Below are 23,625 nucleotides of genomic sequence, written 5' to 3' on the forward strand. Positions count from 1 at the left end.
TCGCCGGATGACAGACAGTACCTATTACCTAAGTATTTCATCCGTGTACGCGTACGGGAAGAAAATCCTCACGGATCACGGGTTAAACCGCGAGACCTCGCTAATCTTGAATAAACAGGAATCACATCGAAGCTCAAATGTTAACACTACACAGCTATAATAAAGTTTTGACATCCAATTTTAATCGTTTCAACCTGACACCATGACAAGTGATACTAATCCGACAAGCGGTCAAACATACCACACATTGAACAGGTTGGGCTTAAACATTTGACACTCACGTTACTCCAAATCTATCAATAGTGGAGCAATCCTGCCTTGCTCATTAAATCTGAATGGTATGTTAAGAATAATGAAGTTCTGTTGTAATCCTGAGGGATTGTCGATTGATTCCCACATAAGACGCTTCGACAGTAGGAATCCATAATATAAGCTACGGATGATAAATACCAAGGGTAGGAATTCTGGGAGGTTTTGGAAATGTCTGTGTGGGCTATGTGGATGATATAAAACATACTAGAGGTATACATGGATAGCATGAAACATATACGTGCTAGACTCATCGTTTTGACTCGCATACCTATCTGTAGGTATGGTTTGTGCCATAATAATCAGTAATGGTAATACCTGTTAGGCAACTTGTTTTCTATCATTCTCACATTCACAGACAATAATGCAAAAAAAAATAAACACATTTAAGATCATTACCGCACCTACCGTTGACAAAAAACTACATACCGACACATGTACTCGTACATCGGTACATTTTATGTAACAATGCATAAATTGGAAGCGGCGCCGTGGGAACTGCCGAATGTGCCGCGAAAATATACAGCACGTCCGAAAAACGCAAACCAAATTATCGAATTACAATTAGGATAATAGTATTCTAAATTAAAGAGGCTACCTAAATTAAATCCTTAAACAGATAAGAGACGGAGCTTTCGACATTTTCGCTAGTTTCTCGATTCTTAAGGGATGCTACCCGCAATAGAATACAGTCTATAAGCCTTCCTTGATCTAAGACATCACGATTTTTTTTTCAAATTGGTTCCTAAGGCAGCGTTTATTTGATAGGTATAAGTCAGCACTATTCCCTAGATTTTATTTATAAGACAAACTTTAACAAAAATAAAATACATGCTGTGTTTGAGGTACCAACATGCGAGTTGAATTATTATGCATTGTGATACAAATTAGATGACGTGATATGCAAATACGTTTTTGGCTGCCGATTGAACTGAAGTTATTGTAGTATTCCGACAAGGCCACTATGGGATTTTAATATTGTTGTATTAGATAAATACCTGCCAACAAGTTGTGGTTCAAAAAAAATTGATTCTTACACTTTTATTCGCCATCATTATCAGTTTCATGACTTAGAGTGGAAACACAAGATTTGGGGATATCAATGAGCTATGATTATTCTAGCAGGTTAGGATAGATGTCATTAGCTGTCTATTTTTAAATTAATGTTATCGTATAGGTGCCAGTCGTGGTGGCCTAGTGGGCAAAGAACCAACCTCTCGAGTATGAGGGCGCGGGTTCGAATCCAGGTCAGGCAAGTACCAATGCAACTTTTCTAAGTTTGTATGTACTTTCTAAGTATATCTTAGACACCAATGGCTGATAAAAAGGTGAAGGAAAACATCTTGAGGAAACCTGGACTATATAGTCTGAAATCACCAACCCGCATTGAGCAAGCGTGGTGATTAATGCTCAATCCTTCTCCGTGTGAGAGGAGGCCTGTGCCCAGCAGTGGGACGATAAATAGGCTGTAACTATACTATACTATAGGTGCCTATTCATCTCTACGGTATATTGGTCGTCTTTATGTAAGGTAACATCAAAGATTGGGTGGCAAATTAAATTGTAATTATCTCATTAAAGTCATCATTGTAGCTTTTGAATTACACTAAGATCTATTTAATTGAAGCAGTGTATCGATAGAAGCTTCAAAATAACTTGCATACTAGGGGTGGTTTACTAAAAAATATTAGACCTTGTTAAAAAAAAAATATTGGGTTACATGGATTTTTACTGAACAATAATGAATTCGGACAACACAAAGCCACAGCCAGCCACGTAAATAACCCAACAAACATAAAATACTTACTTAAACCTTACAGCGAGCGCCATAAATACACACAACATATTTACATACAATTATAATTAGACGGCGTTGTCCGCAGAATCAACTTGTCTCATTGCCCGGCCGCGGTCATACAAGTGTCCGCCGTGTACCGGACAACAAAATCACCGCGTCCGACTCCCAACGATAACGCAAGATACATTACACCGCCATTTATCTACACCAGCTGTTAATTGCTAAAGTTATTGCCTACGCGGCTCTCGTTACGGTAAAGTAAGGCAAGTAATCTATCACTCTTCAACAGTAAAGCTTACGTTTTGGTCTAGGCAGGTGCAAGCATCCTTCATTTAAATAACTTGGTAATTAAAATGCTATATTTTATTACGAGACGTTAATGTTCTGTAGGCCATTTTATAGGTTTCTTTGACAAACGTCGACTTTGAATTAGTTTTGATTAATTCACGATCATGTTGCTACATTTCATTAGCAGGTTGTCAGTTATTAATCACTAGCCGTTTTCTGGCGGTTTCACCCGCTAGATTTTTCTAAACCGTTCAGTAGTTTTGAAGCCTTTACGGTACAACCCAATAAACAAAAAAATGTTGCCTCTTTATGAAGTGTATTAGAATATAAAATGAGGCGCCGGTATTGTGAAATTCGTATAAATAACCGTATTATTCAAAAACATAAACTTCTGACATTGCTCCAAATAAAGCTATTCAAATAAATCAGTAAAACGACGGTCATAACTTAGGGAATGACGTAGTAAACCAGCATCAGTGATCAGATGAGATAACCCATGATATGTAATGGTGCGGCCCACGCGACGCGATGCATGGTGTCAAATGCCACTTGTAATACATACGGAATTAATTAAGTACCTGAGTGCTGTAAATAACTTAGCACGCGATGCTACATACTGACCTTTTTGGTTTTACTAACCTACATGAAAGCATTCTAGTTTAGAATGGACTCCTAACCGAATATGGATATGAAACACGATAGTTTCTAGGATTAGTAGAGCGTGGAGATCAACGCTCACTCCTTATCTGTAAAAGAAGAGGCCTGATGAAGCGTGTAAATAGCCTCATCAGGGAAAAATAATAAAATTAATTTAATTTAATTGGGAGAAATTTAAAAGGTTGAAAGAAGAAAGAAAAGAGAAATGCGGGAGCGGTGATTTAAATCTTGAAAATCGAATGCGGGAAAACAATATGGCGGTGAAACTCAAATCGTATTTCAATTAAATCCCTGCTGATGATATTCCTTTAGACACCAATACCCACCAATACTACAACTATTTGCAGCAATAAAGCCCACGTACCTTGTGAATCCAGGGACCTCACTTAGAAACCAGCGAGATGTGAAGATGCCTCGTTCCAGGGCGCGTGGTCGCGGTAAGGGCTGCCGGCCGGCGAGCTAAATCTAGGTTCATCCACCGGTGGACTGGTTAAAACTCGTGGAATAAGCACTGCATTATAAGTCCGCAATGTCTTCTAGCAGCAGGTTCAATTATTACACGAGAATCTTCAGGAAATCACTTATAGGGAAATAATGACGCGGAGCGGTGTGTATTCGACACAATGCGAATGGCGGCGGGAGAAGTACTACGTCCGTCCTTGGCGGTGGCTAGACGCAACTGCTAGCTTGATGCGAGTATCTTCTAGAACACTTGATATGAACCAATGGGCGCTGCGGTAGCTAGTATTGTCGTTCGGATATCATCACCAGAAACTCAATTGGGTTATTATAAATATGAAAATGATCGAAATAAAGTTTTAAGTTGCGGGAAAAATAACTTATGTATTTAGTTTATTATTGAATAAATATTTGCATTGAAAAAAGACATTGACGCTTCACCAAGACCTACGCATTGTGCAATGTAGTGGGGCAGTAAATAAGACTGATGATGATACAGGGAAAGAAATTGCTATGAAAAAAAAAATAGAATAGATTTTCTTTTAATGCGTGTATTAATCTTTTCGTATTCCATAACAAAAATGTTATTTTTCTTATTAACAAAACATTTCTTAACTATCCTATGACACATAAGTTTGTACAACTTCTGTCAACGTATTTACTAAACTGGTTTTATGTTCACAATCGAAATTCAAGCTCATATTCTTACTTTTTAATATAAGAGAATCATTAGCGAGCAATGCTTTAGTTAGTAACCTTATCACTTCACTGTCTTTAAAATACACGCCTACTTTATTAACTAAACTCAACATTTGTTTCTTCGATAAACTTTTTATAGTCCTCTTAGACATAAGTCTGCATATCTTGACGTAATCGGCAGCATCTTCAACTTCTAAATCATTCAAATGTTTCAACAAATCATAAAGTATGACTAAGATTTCTTGTTCCACATCTTTATTTGTCCTCAGTTCTATAAAATCGTTTACTTTTCCATTTTTCGCCGCGATGTTTCTGGAGAAAGCTGCGATGTTCATGCTGTATATCATGTTGTTGATGAGGCCAAAAATTCCTTTAATTAACAGCCTGTCATTAGTCTGACGAACGACGGAGTGGAGCCACGAGAGCAGTCCGTATCCTTCGACCAATATCTCAAAAGCTCTCGGTACAGCTACAATTGAACTTAACACGCCTAAGATTCTCTCCTTAATCTTCTTATCACTCAAAACTGAAGAGTAGAAATCCATGATCATCTTCAAGCACATAGTTTTGTACACTACGTCGATATCTGTCATAGTCTTGGTTCCATCCCTGATGATATCTAGTATCCAGAGCCTTCTCTCAATAGACTCCACATCGCTATCGTGGAAGAGGCTAAGGAAATCTGGGACCAGGCTGCAATCTACGAAATTCTTGGCTATCAGGAAATTATTAACTGGTTTGTACAAAGGGTCGAAGGGTGCGGTAGACACCATGAGAGCCCTGGCGAGGTACAGAGCGTCAATGGCGGGTAGCTTTGGGTTCTTCAGACTTTGGCCGTCGAAGTCTTGCAAAAAGTCTACGGCAGACGAGAGACTGCGACGCAACGTGTTTATGAAGTCCGTCAGGAACAGCTTGTCGTTTTTGTGTCGCCTGAAAAGTACAATGATTTTATAAGCACACTTGTTATGATTCAACAAACAAAATATTAATTTTCTGAATCTGCTCTTAGAATTGTCTACCTAATGTTATTTGAATGAAAGTTTTTTATCTATAATATGCACTTACGTTTCAGTCTCCAGCAGCATACAGAAGCGATACAGCACGTGGTAGGCCGCCGCCCTCATGTTGGGGCACTGGGAGCTCAGCGCCATCACGGGCACTGACAGCAGCCCGCTCCGGAGCAGCTTGAAGCACGACGCCACGGACCCGGGCGCCAGCAAGTGACCCAACAGGGGAAACACGAACAAAGGATCATATATCCCTTCGTCTTCATCCACGTTCGAAGTATGCAACAAATCTCCTCCTACATACTTTGATATAATCTCCTCGTATTTCCCTTTCACGGCCAAATTCCTTACAACCCCCGAACCATCTTTCGAAACATAAGGCTTCAGCACCCCATCTTCAAACATCTCATTTAGCACAGATCTTACTGAATCCGTGACGTCACTAGCCACGCCGATGTTTGGATTCAACTCATAATGGTATTCGAATTTCTGTGTGACGGGGAAGTTTCTCACGGTGCGATCTATTACTTCTTTGTCAAATAGATTCAGGACTTGGTTAGGTGTTGGGTGCGACCATAAGGATGAAGACCTGTTCTTACGGACAGCGTAGTAGTTAGCAGCAGAGTCACCCCACACGTACGGCTTGTACTCGTTAACCGGCTGACCATTCGTTTCATAGAAATATAAAATGGCCACAATAAGCCTGTCACATGGACTTCTCGTAGCATGATACGCACTCAAATATACAGGAATATGCTGCGTTTTCATCACTGATTTGTTCTTCAATATGAGTGTGTACAGAAATTCGATTAGCCTCGATTTAATGTCACAGCTGTGCAAACTCAGCATTACGTTCAAAAACTCTGAATGAGATGTCACCATGTCGAATAGTGTAACTATATCATCGTGACTATCCGGATACAACAGTTTGACTAGTTCGGTGAGCAAAGCGAGAAGTTTAGGTCCTATTGTGTAGCCCTGATCAGCTGTTTTCACTTTTAACGAATCCTTTAATGTAGCCTTACAGAAGTTCTGCCACACTGCGCCCTCTATCATTTGTTTGAAATCATCTTTGTTTTCGATATCCAGTCCATCACTCACTTTGCAGGCTTGTACAACTGTGTGTACACTCGCAACAATTTCATTTAACGCGTCATCTTTCGTTTCTTTTAGTGCTATAGTGGTCAAGTTTAACATGGACAACAAGTAGTTAATAAGATTTTCTTTCTTAGCAAAATTTTCGCAAACCTTAAGAAATGCACTTTGTAGTATCTGTACGTGGCTGCACTCCACTGCTTCAAACTTGTGGCTTTTATTGAACAATTTCAGGCAGTCTGGCACGTCCATGCATTCTACTAACAACTTTCTTATAAATTGCCAGCATGACACGTAAATCTGTCCTGCCTTATGAGGCTTTTCTAGCATCTTTATGATGTTAGATTTATATTCATTGTATACAGTCACTAAGAATTCTTTATTGTCCAGCAAGAATTGATTATGGTTAACAATAGCATTACCTAAAGGCAAAGTTAATTCTCTTTGAGCTAATATTTCGGGTCTAGAAATTTCTTCTTTAAAAATGTTGCAGAACTTAACGTTAAACTTCAACAAGATAGCTGCAAGATTAGCAGTTGATTTTCTTATATTATTGCAATAGAAGAACTTTTTGAAATCGTCCTCAACAACGCGTAGGGCTTGATGCGGTTTATTCTCAAAATATTTTGTTAAGGCACTCTCCAGATTCGTAAGATTAGGATTCACTTCTTTGTTCGAAAGTAAATTCGTGTAGAGAAAAACAGTCTTTTTCAAAACATTCTGGTGCAACTCCAAGCTAATTGTTTCAGAGTACTTCTCTATCAAATACCTCAGTAATTCTAGTACTAAGCTTGGCTCTTTGTCATCTCGCAAGCATGAATCTACCTCTGCAGCAAAGATAAGATTGAATAGCTTTATATCATCTTCATTGGACAATCCCACCACTTCTAAAACATGGATCGTATATTGACTATCCACGTTTTTCCTTTTATTAATTTTAATAAACGCTTTCACGATTTCATTATAATTCTTTTGTTGATAAGACTTCAATATTTTGTGTTTGGTATTTAAATAGCTTATGATGTCTTTTTGTTGCTTGAAAACTTGTAACAGAAATTCTGTAGCGAGCAAACTTGATGGATCTTTTCCAACGTTAAGAGGTTTGTAAATCTTCAGGAACTGTGGATTTTTGCAGAGCGTTAAGATTATTGACCGACATATGTCCACGTATAGATGCTTCTTACCAATTTCTATTATGGTTTGGAAGTACTGCGCAATTTTTTCCTGTTTCTCCTCATTCAACTGCCCCATGTTTGTTAATCTTATCGTGCAGTATATCAAATATTTAGCCCATATCAACATTTCTGAACTATCGACTGTCTTCGTGGCATCGATCTTATATTGAACATTATCAACAATAAAGTCACCGTCCTCAGTGACCTCTTCTAAATAGGGAAATACATCCTTCAAGGAAACATTTTCACCATCTATTATGGTATTGGCTATCGTCTTCAGAACGTTATCTTTTCCCACAATGGTGTCTGAGAGTGAGACAGGCTCTCCAGTCCAACTTGCGACATAGTTCCTAGCATCTAGTTTACAATCACCTATTAAAACTTCAGTCAACTCAGGAGAATAGTTACTATGAAGTAAATTAGCTATGTATAGTGACAGAAAATGTTTGAGACTCTTCTTAGCATCCTTGTGTAGCTGTAAATACTGCATGCATCCTACAATGAAAGGCGACGGCATCTTGCTTTCCAAAAATACGTTGTCTTCTGTGTTTTTATTCTCCATCAAATCATTAAACAACTTTTCCAAACTATCTTGCGTGTTTTCTGACGAAATCTCAAAGTGTACCAATTGATTTCTTACATATTCTGTCAAGTCTGTGATATTTTCGAGCACATATTCCACAATATCGCCGATCAGGGATGACGGATTTACTTTTGCGTTTCTCAATGTGTACAAAATTAAATGTATCTCATCTTCATCTCCTTCAAATATAGATGTGTTTTTAAAGAAAATGCGCAACGTATCTTTAGCTTCAATCCATGTATCGTCATCTTCACTCATGTAAACATCTAACATTATAAGAAATAGTTCTTTAAACATTGGGTTTTTCAGAGATATTGCAGAGCTGTCTAGAGTTAGCCAAAGAGACACAACTTTGAACTTCAATAGCGCTACATGACCACTCTCCAATGTTTTAGAGAAATCTAGTATTTTCTTCATGTCTATACTGCCTTCTAAAGTTTCAAAATACGTTGGATGGATGTCATTATAAAGCAACAGTAAATCTACAAGAGCTATAAGTGCATCTGTGTCATTTATTTTGGGAAGTCTATAATCCTTAGTGTTTTCTGCATCAGTCTTGCCAGATGTCACATTTTCTATTAGCATTACTATAGCAGCCGGAGTGGGCAAGTGCTTAGGAATGAAATACTCCAACTTGTTTTGTAAATCAGTTATCTGTGCTATATCTTTTGCCTCCAAAATCTGTAAGTATCTCTTAAGCGCCTGCAACATTTTGACTAGCACCTTCACACAGTACAGAGACACTGTCTGATCTTTACCCAAGTTTATATGAATGAACTTTAACAATGGAACTGGTAGAGTTATGAACCTCACAAAATTTGCAATTTGAATTGGGTTAAGTTGATTCATTCTTGATACCATTTCTTCTGGTCTTAACTTGTTTAACAGCTTGATGGTAAAATCTACAGTTCTTTCCCATATTGGGGAATGTTGAGGATCAAAGCTCTGTTCAATCACACTGAATATAGCTCTGTGTAAATCTGGACATTTGTAGATAATATTTAAAATAACTTCACATTCGTGTTCATTCTCCCAAGGTCTCTTCAGTGTTAACAGGGCTTTGTACAGATTCTGATTCTTATGTGCATCTACAGTTCCTAGTGAGTTATCAATAAAATAAAGACCTGTTTTGTGTGAAGTAAATAATGTCAGAATAATATCACTCAATAAATTCATGATCTCAGGGCGCAACTCATTTTTGACTTCCTGGCTTATCTCTGTAGGGCCCTTCCATGAGAATATTTTAAACAAATTGTGTAGAACTTGATGACTGAAAGTCTTCAATTTGAGACTTTTTGAAATCAATGCATTATCCACTACATTCTTTTTTAGAATATTCAAGAAGATTAATACAGCTTCTGGTTCATCATTTATCAACCCTGGTATAACCAGAGCTAACAAGCCTTGCTTCTCTAACAGAGCTTTTATCAAAGGTAAGTGACCCTCGATCAAGAATGATGTCATGAAGTGAACAAATGATGTTCTCACATTATCCTTTTCTTTAAAGTTTGGCTTCTCAACCACATGCTGCAAATGTTTAGGAGTTAACGGTGCCTGGTTCAGCACTTCCACTCCTAGATCTGAATTTAAAGTGACCATTGATGTCAACAGTTTAAGAACTACTTTCCTGTGGCGAGGTCCTGAGCTCTCACTTATCATAATCTCAATGGTTGACATGAATGTGTTGAGGAAGTAGCGGCAAGCTTCCTCCGTGATGGTAATCATGTGGGGGAGGGAGGACTGTACCTTTACAATAATAAGGTGAAAGATGTGGAACGCTGGAGTGGCTAGAGTGAGGTTTTTCTTACTGTCCGGAGTGATCTGCCGAAGTATTTCATGAGAGTTGCCTCCACACTTGAGGTACTCCAGCAAGTAGTCAGTAGGGCTATCTGGATTCAGGCACACTTGCAGGAATTGTGTGAGAGCTGAAAACAAATCAAAAGTTTCAAATTAACTATCTGCTTGAGCTTCTTCCCACATATGCTGCTGCAGGCATGTGGCACTAGATACAGGCAGCTTAAAACTAGACAAAGATATCAAAACAGGTGCTAAGACAACCCACTGACTGCTGTTTGAATTTAACAGGATTGCAGAACGAACTTTAATAATTAACATGCGTCTTCAATATGGTTTAAATCATGTAATGGCCTATCTATAGACACTCAAAAATAATAACCACATTAGTTATCTACAAACTCTAGTAAAACTTTTACTAGGTACAGCTTTACATTAAAAGTATTAAAATCGTCAAATAAAAAGTATTCAAACTTACCCATTGTCTGCCCCTGCTTAGCGGCAAGCTCTTTGCGGAAATATTTAACATCGAAACCTCCATCTCTTTTGGAAGTAAAACTTTGTTTATTATCCGAATCTTCAGCCTCATTTTGAGGTTGTACTTCGTCAACGTTTTCTGTACTTTCAGATACACTAGTCTTTGCCTTTTTAGGTGAATTATCCTTATCACTGTTAAATTTTCGCTTGCCCATTTTTGTGCATTAAATATAGTTAATTTTAATTTTTAATCTTTAAATAGTACGTCGCCGCGGCCGCACACCAAACACGTGAATTTGTTTTGACGTTTGCTTTTTTAATATTTTTTGACAGCCAATTCTAGTCATGATAGTTTAACACCAAGGCTTTATAGTTTGCACAAAATGTAATTGTTTATCACGTTTTTGCCGACATATCGTACAGAATTTATATTTGTGTATCTCTGAATTTAATAATTTCCATTTGTTTAGATGCCCAATTGTGAAGAAGAGTCTCTCGGACAATTATATGGATCCGAGACAGGTATATAGCAAACATTCATTCATGAAAATTAGTTCAGTCCATATTCAACCCAAGAACTATTTATGTAAAAAGGCTAATTTAAAGATCATATTGTCCTTTTGAGAATGTTTTGAGATAAGGTCAACTCTAAGGGCAAAGATAATAAAATACATTTGGATTATAAAAATACAAGTTTTATTAATATTTTGTGGTGATGTTGTCATTCTTTTTGTTATTATTAATAGTATTTATTTATATAAAACCAAATTCTGCAATATGCATAAAATATAATTCTCAAAGATATAGACGTTTTATTGGTACTTTTATAATAGATTTTCAGTGGTGATAGTTTACCAAAGATAACAATTCAGTAAATTAGCATTTTTTAGTTTTGGCTTAGCTAGTTAGAAATCATAAAGGGTCATACTTAACACAACGCGCCCTAATAGTATGCAAGTACGTTTTAAAACTAGCGTAGCTACCCGTCATCAACTACTGATAAACGCTTAGAGCTTCTGATTGCAATGTTTGTACTTTACGTATTATGAGGTATTGTTAATGACTCTTGAACTCCTTGAACTATGCATTAAAATCATTCAAAAACGAAACTCCAATTTACAAGTCAAAAAACCTCTCAGTTTTGTCACAAGGTTTTATAGTACAACAATATGTACTATCCCATCCATTTATAACTGTGTGTACTTAGGTACTTAAAACATGAGGAACAAAATACTATTTATAAAAAAAACATAACCCTTCTTCTAGTGCACTCAGGTAATTAAGTAACAATATTTTAAATTAATTTCGTCAAATATTATTAAAATAAAATTCAATCAATTATAATTACTAAAAAACATAGAAAATGTAAATAATTATTTTTAAGTTTCATTTTAGGCCTATATTTAAGAACCTGCAAGCGGATATTATAATTAATCTTAGAAATATATCGTCACAATGCCTAGACTTATGTATTGTAAAACTATTTGATATTTGAAATATCAGACAACAATTAGTTTTAACAACAACATATCCTAAACTTAATCTTTAAAAAAAATTACTATGTCAATGACTAGGCTCACAATGCCACTATCATTTGAATTAAAATATAAACTTAAATCTAAATAGTACCATTACTTAACTTTAAGCAGTTTTTAAAACTGACTTACGTTATGTAAGTTTGTATGTTAAAAATATGTTTTTCTTTAGCTCCCAGATTGTACAAAACTTAATATGCAACAAGTTTTAGCTTGGCAGTAAAATTCAACCTTTTGTTATGGTCATTTTGTACTTACACCTATTTACTTTTACTCATATGAGCACCAGCCTTGCATTCTAAGCACTGATTATACCATTCGAAGTCAAATAGTAAAAATTATTAACGAAAGTTAACGTTAACCTTCTTTCAATGATTTTGACAGTTAAAAAAACATCTTGTTTTTTACAACAGTATAAAATAACAATGATGAGTGAGATCACCTTAAACTGATACAATAAAACTTGGAACTGATGCACATAGTTTCTACCTCCTCTCAGCAATGATTTCTTCAAAATTGGGCTCCAATTCACGAATTCTGTCCAACAGCACATCCGCTAAGTTTAAGTTTCTGTCCGTATCTGTAATTATACATAGAAAAACAATTAAAAAATTGTGGCGTTAAATAATATATCTCTCATTTACAATTCTACGAAAGTTAGTTATTTTCCTAGGAAATTTTTAACTTACAGATCAATAATATTTAAGCTTTAGATCGTAAGATATTTTCTCAAGTGTCTTTACTAGCATTAATTATTATTTAATTATGCTAGTAAAGACTATGCTACAATCATAATTTAATATACGGTACATTTCGTGGATATATCCCTAACTGTAGAGTTGTAATTCCTAGACTTACCATCAAAATAGATCAGCTCGCACTTGCCCCTGCACTCTGGGCTTTTGTCTATGATTTTGCGCAGAGATGTCAGAAAGTCCTTCACTACTTCCTCTCGGTCCAGACCTTCCAGTTCTGAAATTAAATTATACATTATGTTTTATTATCATGTTTTGATATTTTTATTTACCAGTAAGTAGATATATGACGAGGGGTTTGGTCCAGTGGAATCTTTAAAAGCAGTAACGTCAGCATTGCTAACGTCACTGCCTTCATTATTTGGCGCACTCATCGCAAACAATAAAACACAACTATAAACACACTAAACGATTTATTTCACAATACCAGAGAGCAATCTAGTTTTATAATCACACTTCCTAATATTCAAAATCACAATCACAATTATCACAATTACAATAATAAAATAATAGCAAGGTACTCACAAGACTGCAATACACCACGTCTTAACCGCCCGGCGCTCCAACAAAAAGTGATTTTATATTCAGTCTCTCGCAGTTTCGCGCGCCAATCGAATTTAAAACCAAAGATGGCGTCGGGCGGGAAAACGTCAACGCACTATTTAAATTGCAACTTCTTTAAATAATTAACTTTTAATTACAAAAATAATTCTTAAATTAATTAAACATTTCGAAAGTAATTATGAACAATTTCATTAATTTTTAAATCTTAATCTCAGTTGAAACATCCGGTCTACAAATGGCGGCGAATGTTTCAACTGTCAAACAAAACTCATAATAATTTCATCGATTAATTTAAGGTTTTTATTCTAACGCAAAAATATAGTCAGTGTATTCCAAAAATCATAACACTAATTAATAACTAAAAAGACCAATTGATTCATCACAATAATCGATTTCATAATCAAAACAATTACACCAGGTTAATTACCATGGACTTGCGTCGACACGGCCATTCTGCGAGACGGTGCGTGCTCAGCACCAGTCACGGTTCTTGTAAAACAGATTTTGGTACACAACAGATTACAGAGTTCATAAAGTAAAGGAAATATAAAGGAATGTGAGCAAAGTAGTTAGTAACTTGATTACATTTCTGATTTGTTGACATGCAAATGACCAACGCATACTTGCATGATTATATTTCTCGAACAGGCGTGCTGTGGCGCTGAGCGGTCATGTACGCCGTGGTCCACAGAGGCTCTAGGAGATGAAGAAAGGTCGATGCTAGGGCCTAGGTCTTTCCAATGACCGTGGTCCCCAGAAGCTCTGAAAGTTATGCAATCTGTTACCCATAGTTTATTGATGAAGCTCACAGGGATTTGCTGCTGTGGCGCTGAGCGGTCTCGTACGCCGTGGTCCACAGGGGTCCTAAAGGATCCGGGTAGGTCGATGCTGGGGCCTGGGCCTTATGTTTCTGACCGTGGTCCCCAGAGGCTCTGAAAATGACAAGTTAGGCAAGGAGAAAAGGATACGTGTCGCACAGAATTTAACATCCACAATAAATTATACTGAACTACCTAAGCACACTCTTAAAATGTTACACTAAACTTCTAATCAATATTACACTAACTTAAGCGTCCAATAACTGTGTGGTTTGTGACGTTGATGGTGGATCCGGTGTATCGACTATTTGTGCTGTGGTTTGCTGTTCGGTGTCATCGTTGGCACCCGTCGACACGGTTTCTTGTTCCCCAGGCTGTGGAGCCCGGCGTAGCTGATCGTGCGCCACTTTGCGTGGGCGCCCTCTGCCGGTTACACGTTTTACCATGTAACGGTCGTTGTCCAATATTCTGTAAATCTCGTATGGCTCGCTGTATTTCAGGTCCAAGCTGGTTTGATTTCTGGGATTATTTTTGATGAGGACGTAGTCTCCTCTTTGAAAAGGGCGCAGCTTAGCTTTGTTTCTGTCGAAACGGTGCTTATCATATTCAGCTGCAGCCGCCATTTTCCGTTGCACGTGTTGATCGAGCATATCAAAATCGATGGATTCGTTATCAATGTCTACCAACCTTAAAAGTTCTGGTGGAACGGTGTGCTTACGGCGTGTCAGGAGAGTAAGTGGCGCGCATCCTGTCACTCTGTGTGGGGTGCAATTAAATGCAAGTTGAAGGGCATCCAAGGCCGTCTGCCAGTTTTCAGTGTCATAGTTCCTTATCATTGTTAGTGCGTTTTTCAAGGTACTCATTACTCGTTCTACTTGCCCATTTGCTCGGCTTACTCCTGGCGCTATAGCATGCAAATTGATACCAAAACAGTCGCAATAGGCTTTGAATTCGCCAAGAAATTCTCGACCGCCATCAACCACTACCTGGACTGGAGTCCCGAATAAATGCACGACCCGTTTCAGCGCTGCGAGACTGCTGCTTTGACTCTTGTCATTAGAGTAATTAAGTAGTATGTATTTGGTGAAGGAGTCAATAATAACGATCACATATTCGTCCTGACCTTCAGCGTTTCTCGTACCAAGTTTGCCGGTAATGTCCATATGGATTACTTGAAATGCTGCAGTAGGTTTTTGTATCGGGTGGAGCTGTGCCTGGATTGCGCCTGAAGATCCCTTCGAGGTTCTGCATATAACGCAGTTATCTACAAACCTTCTTACAATGGTGCTCATATTAGGAAACCAGTAACTATCTCTGAGTTTTTGTAAAGTTTTCTCCCATCCCGGATGTTGTAGAGATGTGTGAAAGGAGTTTATCAAGCTCCACTGGAATGATTTTGGTACTACTGTAGGTTTGCACGTACCGAGTATAGAAGGATCCGCGAGTAATTTCTTCAGCACGCCTTCCTCAAGAACGTAGCCGGGAGCTGGGTTGTCGGTTGTCATGCTGTTTATTACAGGACGAAGGGTGTCGTCACGACGTTGTTCAATTTGCAGCCACTCGGTGTCCTTGGTCATAATGTTGATCGCCATTTCAATTGTAGGGTTTCTGCTGAAAAAGTCTGCGTGCTGCAGTCGCTCACCTTTTCTATATTCGACCTCGAACTCGTAGTTTTGCAGGAAAGCCCACCAGCGATGAATTCGTGGCAGTAAATCCTTCTTATGCTTAGACGCTTTCAAGGCGTTACAGTCTGTTATTACCTTGAATTTTCGGCCGTACAGGTAATGCCGAAAATGCTTTACTGCTCTCACCACTGCTAGCGTCTCGAGTTCGTAAGAATGGTAGCGGCTCTCTGCATCAGTGGTACGCTGGCTCATGTACGCGACTGGATGCTGGCGACCTCCGATGACCTGAACGAGTACCGCGCCGTAGCCGAGGCTGCTCGCATCAGTGTAAAGCTCGATTGGTGCGTTTTCCTGAAATAATGCAAGGGTAGGCGCAGTAGACAAATGCAGTATGATTTTATTTCTAGCCTCGTCGTGTCTTTCGTTCCATTCCCATTTTGCGTCTTTCTTTGTTAGCTCATAAAGCGGTACCATTACACGCGAGAAATTGGGAATGAAACGACGAAAGTATCCGGCGAGGCCATTGAATTGCCTAACTTGTTTAGCCGTTCGTGGAATAGGTGCCTTCGTTAAAGCCTCCACTTTCTTTGGGCTAGGACTAACCTGTCCGTTTGTAATAATATTGCCCAAGTACTCGATAGAGCGTTTAAAGAAGGCAGTTTTTTCAATATTTATAGAAAACCCGGCATTTTGTAACGCGATAAGTATCCGTTCGATACGGGACAATCCTTCTGCAAATTCACTACATTTTGTAAGTACGTCATCGACGTAGACTTGGCATACCTGGTCAGGTGAATTTAGGAGGTCAGCTAAAGCCCTATTCATGCACCTCTGGTAAACGGAACATGCATTACTAAGACCGAATGGCATGGCCAAGTACTCGTACATGCCGTCCGGTGTTACGAAGGCAGTCTTTTCAATGGACCCTTCAGAGATGGGGATCTGGTGGAACCCCGCTGCCATATCAAACGTAGAGAAGTAATAACCCCCCGCTAATTGGTCTATTTGATCGGAAATTATAGGCAGAGGATAGTGATCCCTCAGAGTGTTTCTATTCAGCTCACGGTAGTCCACACACATGCGATCTTTGCCGTTTTTCTTTTTGACTAATATGATCGGACTGGAGAAAGGTGACTTGCTCTCTCGAATAATATTGTGTTCAAGTAACTCACTTACAATATCACGAACCTTTTGTCGTTCTATTGGACTCAATCTATATGGCCTACGTTCAACACACTTGTTTGGGTCCTTTAGACGTATTTCGAGCTCGCCGGTATTAACGCGTGTGCGAGGGTAACCCCGGATAAAAAGATGTTCAAATTTAGCTAATAACAATTTAAGTTCGTTGATTTGATCACCGTCTGTCAAGTCACAATCCAAATTGTCAAACTTTTCGCTTTGTAATCGCATGTGGAAAACCGCGGGCTGATGAATCAATGTCACGCCTTTTGAATTAACTATCACACTTAAATTCGTATCTTGCATAAGATTCATGCCTATCAAAATATCTGAACACACTTCATAATCCGGAACTATGTGAAAATGGAGTTCGACCCTTATATCATCAATTACACAAACGGTTATCAACGTTGATAATGACACTACTGTAAACTGTCCTAAACCCTTTAGATAATTAACAACGTTCGTCCTTTTACCCGGTAATTTTGAAGCAACCGATTCGCGTATTACCGAACATTCCGCCCCGCTATCGAAAATTGCGAAAATTTTTAAACCCCCAATCAACACCGGTATGCGATTTAACTTTGGTGTACCTACGCAATTAATATTCGAGACGATTGTTCGTTCACGTTTATAGCAAGTTTCATATGTGTGACCTATTCGTGAGCAGAACGTACAGGTCGGTTTATTATCCTTTTGAGGAACCGTTTTATCATCATGATGCCGCAGTTGAGGGTTATCAGTTTTATCACGGTAACGGCAATCTCGAGTATCATGACCGGGTTTTTTACAATGTTGACAATATAAAGACGGCTTATCCAAGAATCGCTGTCGTTTGACGGGGCCCTGCTGTATATTTGATGAACTAGGATAAGGTCGCTTACTGCGCTTTATTGAGGAAGCTACCGAAATCAACTCTGGGACCGAAGTAGCCCTGGCGTTCAACAACTCGATTCTCAATCGCTCGTCTCCAACGCAACCAATCACAGCCTCAACCGCGTCATCATCCGATAATTTATCCCTAGTGACACGTCTCCATAACATCCAAGCCTGTGATAAGAACTGCGCGATGTCCTTTGAATTATCGTAAGTATGTTCTCGAAAACGGACTATATCACGAGAATATCTATTTTCAGGTTCAAAAGTTGTTATCATAACATCACGCAATTCCTGCCACGTGGAGGTTGAAACAAGCCAGTTGTCAACCCACAACCTTGCACGACCTTTGAGTAAACTACCGACTTTCATCCTGACATCATAATCGCTAAGGTTGTAGGTTTCCATGGCCGTGGTCACGTGCTTACACCACTCTCGCACTCCTATATTTGCGTCCGGATCATATGATGGCAAAAACACGTCATTGATTTTAACTTTTGTGTCCGGTATTGTTGCTATACGATCGGACATGTGCTTCATCATTTGCAACATTTGCGCGAAAAATTCCACTGGGACCCCGCCAACAGAAGCATCACTATGTTCATTGTTTGAAACAGAAGGAAGAGCAGATGTGGGTGGTGATCCCACTTCTGATGACGAGGGGTTTGGTCCAGTGGAATCTTTAAAAGCAGTAACGTCAGCATTGCTAACGTCACTGCCTTCATTATTTGGCGCACTCATCGCAAACAATAAAACACAACTATAAACACACTAAACGATTTATTTCACAATACCAGAGAGCAATCTAGTTTTATAATCACACTTCCTAATATTCAAAATCACAATCACAATTATCACAATTACAATAATAAAATAATAGCAAGGTACTCACAAGACTGCAATACACCACGTCTTAACCGCCCGGCGCTCCAACAAAAAGTGATTTTATATTCAGTCTCTCGCAGTTTCGCGCGCCAATCGAATTTAAAACCAAAGATGGCGTCGGGCGGGAAAACGTCAACGCACTATTTAAATTGCAACTTCTTTAAATAATTAACTTTTAATTACAAAAATAATTCTTAAATTAATTAAACATTTCGAAAGTAATTATGAACAATTTCATTAATTTTTAAATCTTAATCTCAGTTGAAACATCCGGTCTACAAATGGCGGCGAATGTTTCAACTGTCAAACAAAACTCATAATAATTTCATCGATTAATTTAAGGTTTTTATTCTAACGCAAAAATATAGTCAGTGTATTCCAAAAATCATAACACTAATTAATAACTAAAAAGACCAATTGATTCATCACAATAATCGATTTCATAATCAAAACAATTACACCAGGTTAATTACCATGGACTTGCGTCGACATATATTTTTTTCACTTTTTGTTATGGTTTATTTTCTAAAGCTGTTTTCCCGCGGTTTCACTAACTTCATATTCACAAACTTCGACTCGGACAAAATATAGCTTAGGTTATTCGGTGATAGCTTAGCTTCAAAACAGTGAAACAATTTTTCAAATCGGTTCAGTAATCAGAAAAAAAATCATCATCATCCTTCTGCCCTCGCCCCAATTATTATTTGGGGTCGGCGCAGCGTAAAAATGTTTCCTCTTCATTATATAATACCTATAGTATTAATTGTTTAGTCATGTATTAGCTTCTTAATATTAAGTATTTCAACTTTACTGTCTCTAACGAAGCATATTAATCCTTGAATATTATCTACAGGAATAATTGGACTTCAGATTTATGTACTGTATGCTAACTGTTGTTTTTTCTTGATTGTCTTAACCTGTAGTCTGTCACTGTACTTATTAAATAAATAAAAAGATTAAATAGCTAGAAATTTGACTGACCTTCACTAAGGTCCCTGTTCCTAAGGACCCGAAAGAGAGTGGCGAGTGGAGTCCCGCCCTCCACGGAGAGGCAGACGGGTCGGCCGGTGGGGCGGTAGATCTTGTAGGCAGTGTTCTTGTATGTGCGGTCCTTTACACCCGCCACGTCTTTCTGGATTGTGCTTAACGCCTGAAAGTAGTCACGTAAACTGAGGAAATTTTTGCGGTTATAGTTCTCGCCAATTTGTCTGGTGGCTAAGGGACATCGCGTGAGAATCAAAACCAATGTATTCAAACTATTTAGCTAAAGTAGTTTTCTAACGTCAAATTAAACCACAGCCCCCAAAACAAGAAACCCTTTCTTTTGCCACTTCCAACGGGTTTTGCTGTGAAAATAATATGAGTTTTCTATTTAGAAGAGTTTTAAAGGTTCACAACGGTATAGAACACATTCTCGTACTCGTCCTCGAAAGTTAGCTGTGTGTGACCCATCATGTTTGGCAAGAACTGTGCAAGCAAAGAACTCGGTGTAATATTCTGGTACCCTATTATGATAACAAAAAACTTACACTACAAGCTTCAATTCTAGCAACATCATTTCTATCCGACTTATTATAGTCTTTGAGCGCCGGTGGACTGTACAGGGACTTGGTGACCACAATGAAGAGTTTCTTCACGGGGAACACCACTCCCTGGTTATCCTCGTATGCCCTGATGTTCTCCAGGAAACCGAAGAACCTGGCTCCGTCTGAGGGCAGCACGTGGACTAGGTAACCCTCGAAGTAGCTGCAGGCCATCCCCATTGCGTAGTTCATTGTTATTTTGTTGTCTTTTTTCTGAAATGTTGATTTTATATTTAAATCTGTTTCAGTCTACTTCAATCAATCATCCTAAGTACATATATGTATACTATTTTAATGCTACATCGCTAATGTATTATATGAATGGACATTTGTTCCTCTTTCACTCAAAAGCTACTGAATCGATTTTATAGCTCATATACGTTCGAAAAATACACAAAGTAGATTCCAAATGACGCGGGTAAGCCTACCACCGGAAGATAGTATATAATACATTACTTTCATTCTTTAATATAAAAAAATAATGAATATGTGCATGAATATAGAGAAAATATGACATAAAAACTTACCTTAACTATATTCGGAATATCAGTAACAAGGCTTGCTAATATAATCAAGTAAATGCTTCTATCAAGTACGTTCTGTTCACTGAGGACAAGGAAAGCTACACAAGCAAGGAACATCATGACATGATGCCGGTTCATCCTGTCCAGGACTTTGGCATCCAAAGCCTGATTCTTACGGTACATTGTATAGCCCACCACACATACCCCCTTCAGTGTTTGTATTGTTAGTATGTAGAGAACATTTCGAGCTGAAAGGAAACAACAATTGTTTATACTTTAAAATAAAAATGATAGTTATTACAAAACAGTTAAACAGACGTTTGGCACTTAAAATTTCCATTCATTTCAATTTTCATGATCGCATTTTAAATTTTATGTAAAATCTTAAACACAGGCCTAACATTTATTTGTATCGATAATGATATGTCGAAAGACTACTCAAGTTGAAACTTCAGGACACAACTAAAAGGTATTTTAAATTAAAAAAATCAAGATGCAAATATTGTTGAGGGTCATATAATTTACTGATATTTTCATACATAATGAGCTTCCGCCCGCGATTTCACCCGCTCCCAAGATAACTGCTTCCAGTATGGTGAAAACAACGTCTATCCTATATCCTTCTCCCGGTTCTAATTTACAGCATAAATGGATCAGCCATTTTTGAGTTTTATGGAGTATAATAAACACGACTTTCTATTTGTAGATTTTTCAGTACATAAATTTAAGTTGAATAAAAAGAAGGACTCACCAATGCTCGCCGCCCAAACATGTTTATTATTCAAGTCCAAATTTTGTGATCCTGTAACCAACAATAATGTGACTGTGACAAACACATTAACTTTTGTCCACGCCATGTTCAGTCAGTATGGGAACTTTAACTATACTGCCTTGTTCCATAAACAAAGCAGCTTTTGTTTCCTAACTGGTACAGTCATCATCAACATTCATAAAAATATTTTTAGTGTTACATTTATAATATAAGGATGTATGTAAACGGATTCCTATAAGGATTGAGAGCAGTAGACATGAATTGGGGATACCTTTTCCGAGAAGTGGGACAGTTTAGTTAAGAAAAAAATATTGATTATGATTGTTTCAAATGTTGTAGTAATTTAAAGATTTACCTGCCAAACACATAAATACATAACAAGTTAAATGCCGACCATATAACAAGTTGAATATCAACTTCCTACAATCTCGTAAACTTTTTTTTATTTTAATGCATGGGTGTCTTTCTTTTTTTAATCAATACAATAATTTTGATGTTGACTGTATTTTAATGCAACATAAGTCCTGAGTGGTAAAGGTTGTTTATCTTACAAAAGTATTTGTTGAAACTGTGTAGCTAACAAGTGGTAACTTGAATCTATAAACAATGTAATTTCAGAGCAATGGGACTGGACCACTGTAAATTGTAAACATTGCATTAATTTCCTAACAATGTAAGCTTTTGTTTAAACAGCAATTGTTATTAATATTATAGTTGACTTGTTTTGTATTTAAGATAGTAGCTATGTTGTACATACCTAATGTTATTTTTATATGACATAAAATATGATAAGCTTACCAAATGTTATGCCGCAAACTAATAAAATTTGCATTATATAAATGTGCTTGTTTTTCTCCATTTTTGATGTCTGAAAAGATTAAGAACATTATTATTGTTAGAATACATAACGTAATATGTACATTTTATTTTTAATAAATCTCCTATTAGGTATATTTGAACTTGGGCCAGTTTTTGATATTTCATGCTTTTGTGATCACATAATATTTAAAAAAAAACATATTCTATATTTGACCAATTCTAAATTTAATACCCTTTGCGCATATTACATTTTAAAAGATACTAATTAAATACTAACCTGATTATTTTTATTCTATTTATATATCAAAATAAAACATCACTGAATGCACTTCCACAAACTAACCTCTCTGCAGTTTCCAAACTTTTGTCTTCATAACTTTTAAGTTTACAATTAATTAACTAATGAACCAATTAGGTAATCAGTAGTTAAAAAAGTAACAATAAGCAAATCACCTAAAAAAATTGAATATAAGTATTAAATCAGATAAAGTCGAGTTCCTGGTAATCATAAAACGAAAGTAATACGGCTGAATAGAGGATAATTTATTTATGATAGCTATTTTTAGATACTTTACGTCATCTTTTACATGCATTACAGTACATCTTTGCGAATTTTTGAGTGTTTAAAAAGACTGGCGGTAAAGAAACACAGCACAAAACATTGTTTTTTTTTTGACAATATGACATTCATGACATTTTGTTTCATTGTTTGACTGTTCTTTTTTTTAATTTTCCCGCCTTGCAACTAGGACTTTTGAGATCTAGACTAGACACACGGCAGTGTATCCGCCAAGTTCGAGCAAAAAAGCGACACACCGGCCGTGGGTTATATTACACGAACCATTTCGGGCCAAATTCGACCCCCCTGTAACTCAAAATCTATTTTATTTACGGATATCAAATTTCTAGTATCTGTTGAGACCCCCTCACTTATCTAAAATACAAAATTTCATTAATATACCTATTGTAGGTCTTGAGATATTGACGTCAGAAAATCGCTATTTTTACTATACACTCACTGACTGATTCACTGATTCACTTATTCACTTATTCACTGACTCACTCATCAAAAACCTAGACCACTTCCAATGGTCGTATTGACTTGAAATTTGGTGTGGAGGTAGGTCTTTATGTCAAGGTAAAGGGAAAAATCTGAAAATGGCCAAGTGTGAGTCGGTTTCAAAATAATGAAGGTGTTTTATACCCGGTGTAAATTTATACCCCTAAGGAACTAAAACGAACTAAATTTATCTATATTTATATAATATATCTTCGAATGGTACAAAGGTTTGTATTTAGTCAAAGTAAAGTAAAAATCTGAAAACGGCCAAGTGTGAATCACTTTCGAA

The 23,625-nt window shown here is 37.4% G+C and overlaps 2 protein-coding genes across 5 annotated transcripts; both read right to left on the bottom strand.

The window, feature by feature from the left end:
* Positions 1 to 4,042: 4,042 nt before the first annotated feature.
* Positions 4,043 to 10,591, bottom strand: LOC110380241 (nucleolar pre-ribosomal-associated protein 1). The gene is made up of 3 exons (XM_021340160.3): positions 10,343 to 10,591; positions 5,276 to 9,995; positions 4,043 to 5,140 (listed from the first exon to the last, which is right to left on the bottom strand). Exons 1-3 carry the CDS (start codon positions 10,554 to 10,556, stop codon positions 4,132 to 4,134), a joined length of 5,943 nt encoding a protein of 1,980 aa, XP_021195835.3. The 5' UTR covers positions 10,557 to 10,591; the 3' UTR covers positions 4,043 to 4,131.
* Positions 10,592 to 11,020: 429 nt separating this feature from the next.
* On the bottom strand, positions 11,021 to 22,950 carry LOC110380253 (stimulator of interferon genes protein homolog). 4 transcript variants are annotated; one of them, XM_021340180.3, is made up of 9 exons: positions 22,852 to 22,950; positions 22,620 to 22,729; positions 22,256 to 22,325; positions 21,437 to 21,487; positions 20,689 to 20,933; positions 20,108 to 20,374; positions 19,560 to 19,728; positions 12,735 to 12,848; positions 11,021 to 12,456 (listed from the first exon to the last, which is right to left on the bottom strand). In XM_021340180.3, exons 3-9 carry the CDS (start codon positions 22,314 to 22,316, stop codon positions 12,362 to 12,364), a joined length of 1,002 nt encoding a protein of 333 aa, XP_021195855.3. In that variant the 5' UTR covers positions 22,317 to 22,325; positions 22,620 to 22,729; positions 22,852 to 22,950; the 3' UTR covers positions 11,021 to 12,361. The 4 variants fall into 4 exon arrangements, 3 of the variants coding, with proteins under 3 accessions (XP_021195855.3, XP_049704603.2, XP_021195854.3); XM_049848646.2 differs by having other exon boundaries at positions 22,554 to 22,729; XM_021340179.3 differs by lacking the exon at positions 22,620 to 22,729 and having other exon boundaries at positions 22,775 to 22,944.
* Between the last annotated feature and the right edge of the window lie 675 nt (positions 22,951 to 23,625).

The sequence above is a fragment of the Helicoverpa armigera genome, chromosome 18 (genome assembly GCF_030705265.1).
Source record: "Helicoverpa armigera isolate CAAS_96S chromosome 18, ASM3070526v1, whole genome shotgun sequence".
Classification (NCBI taxonomy): Eukaryota; Metazoa; Arthropoda; class Insecta; order Lepidoptera; family Noctuidae; genus Helicoverpa; species Helicoverpa armigera.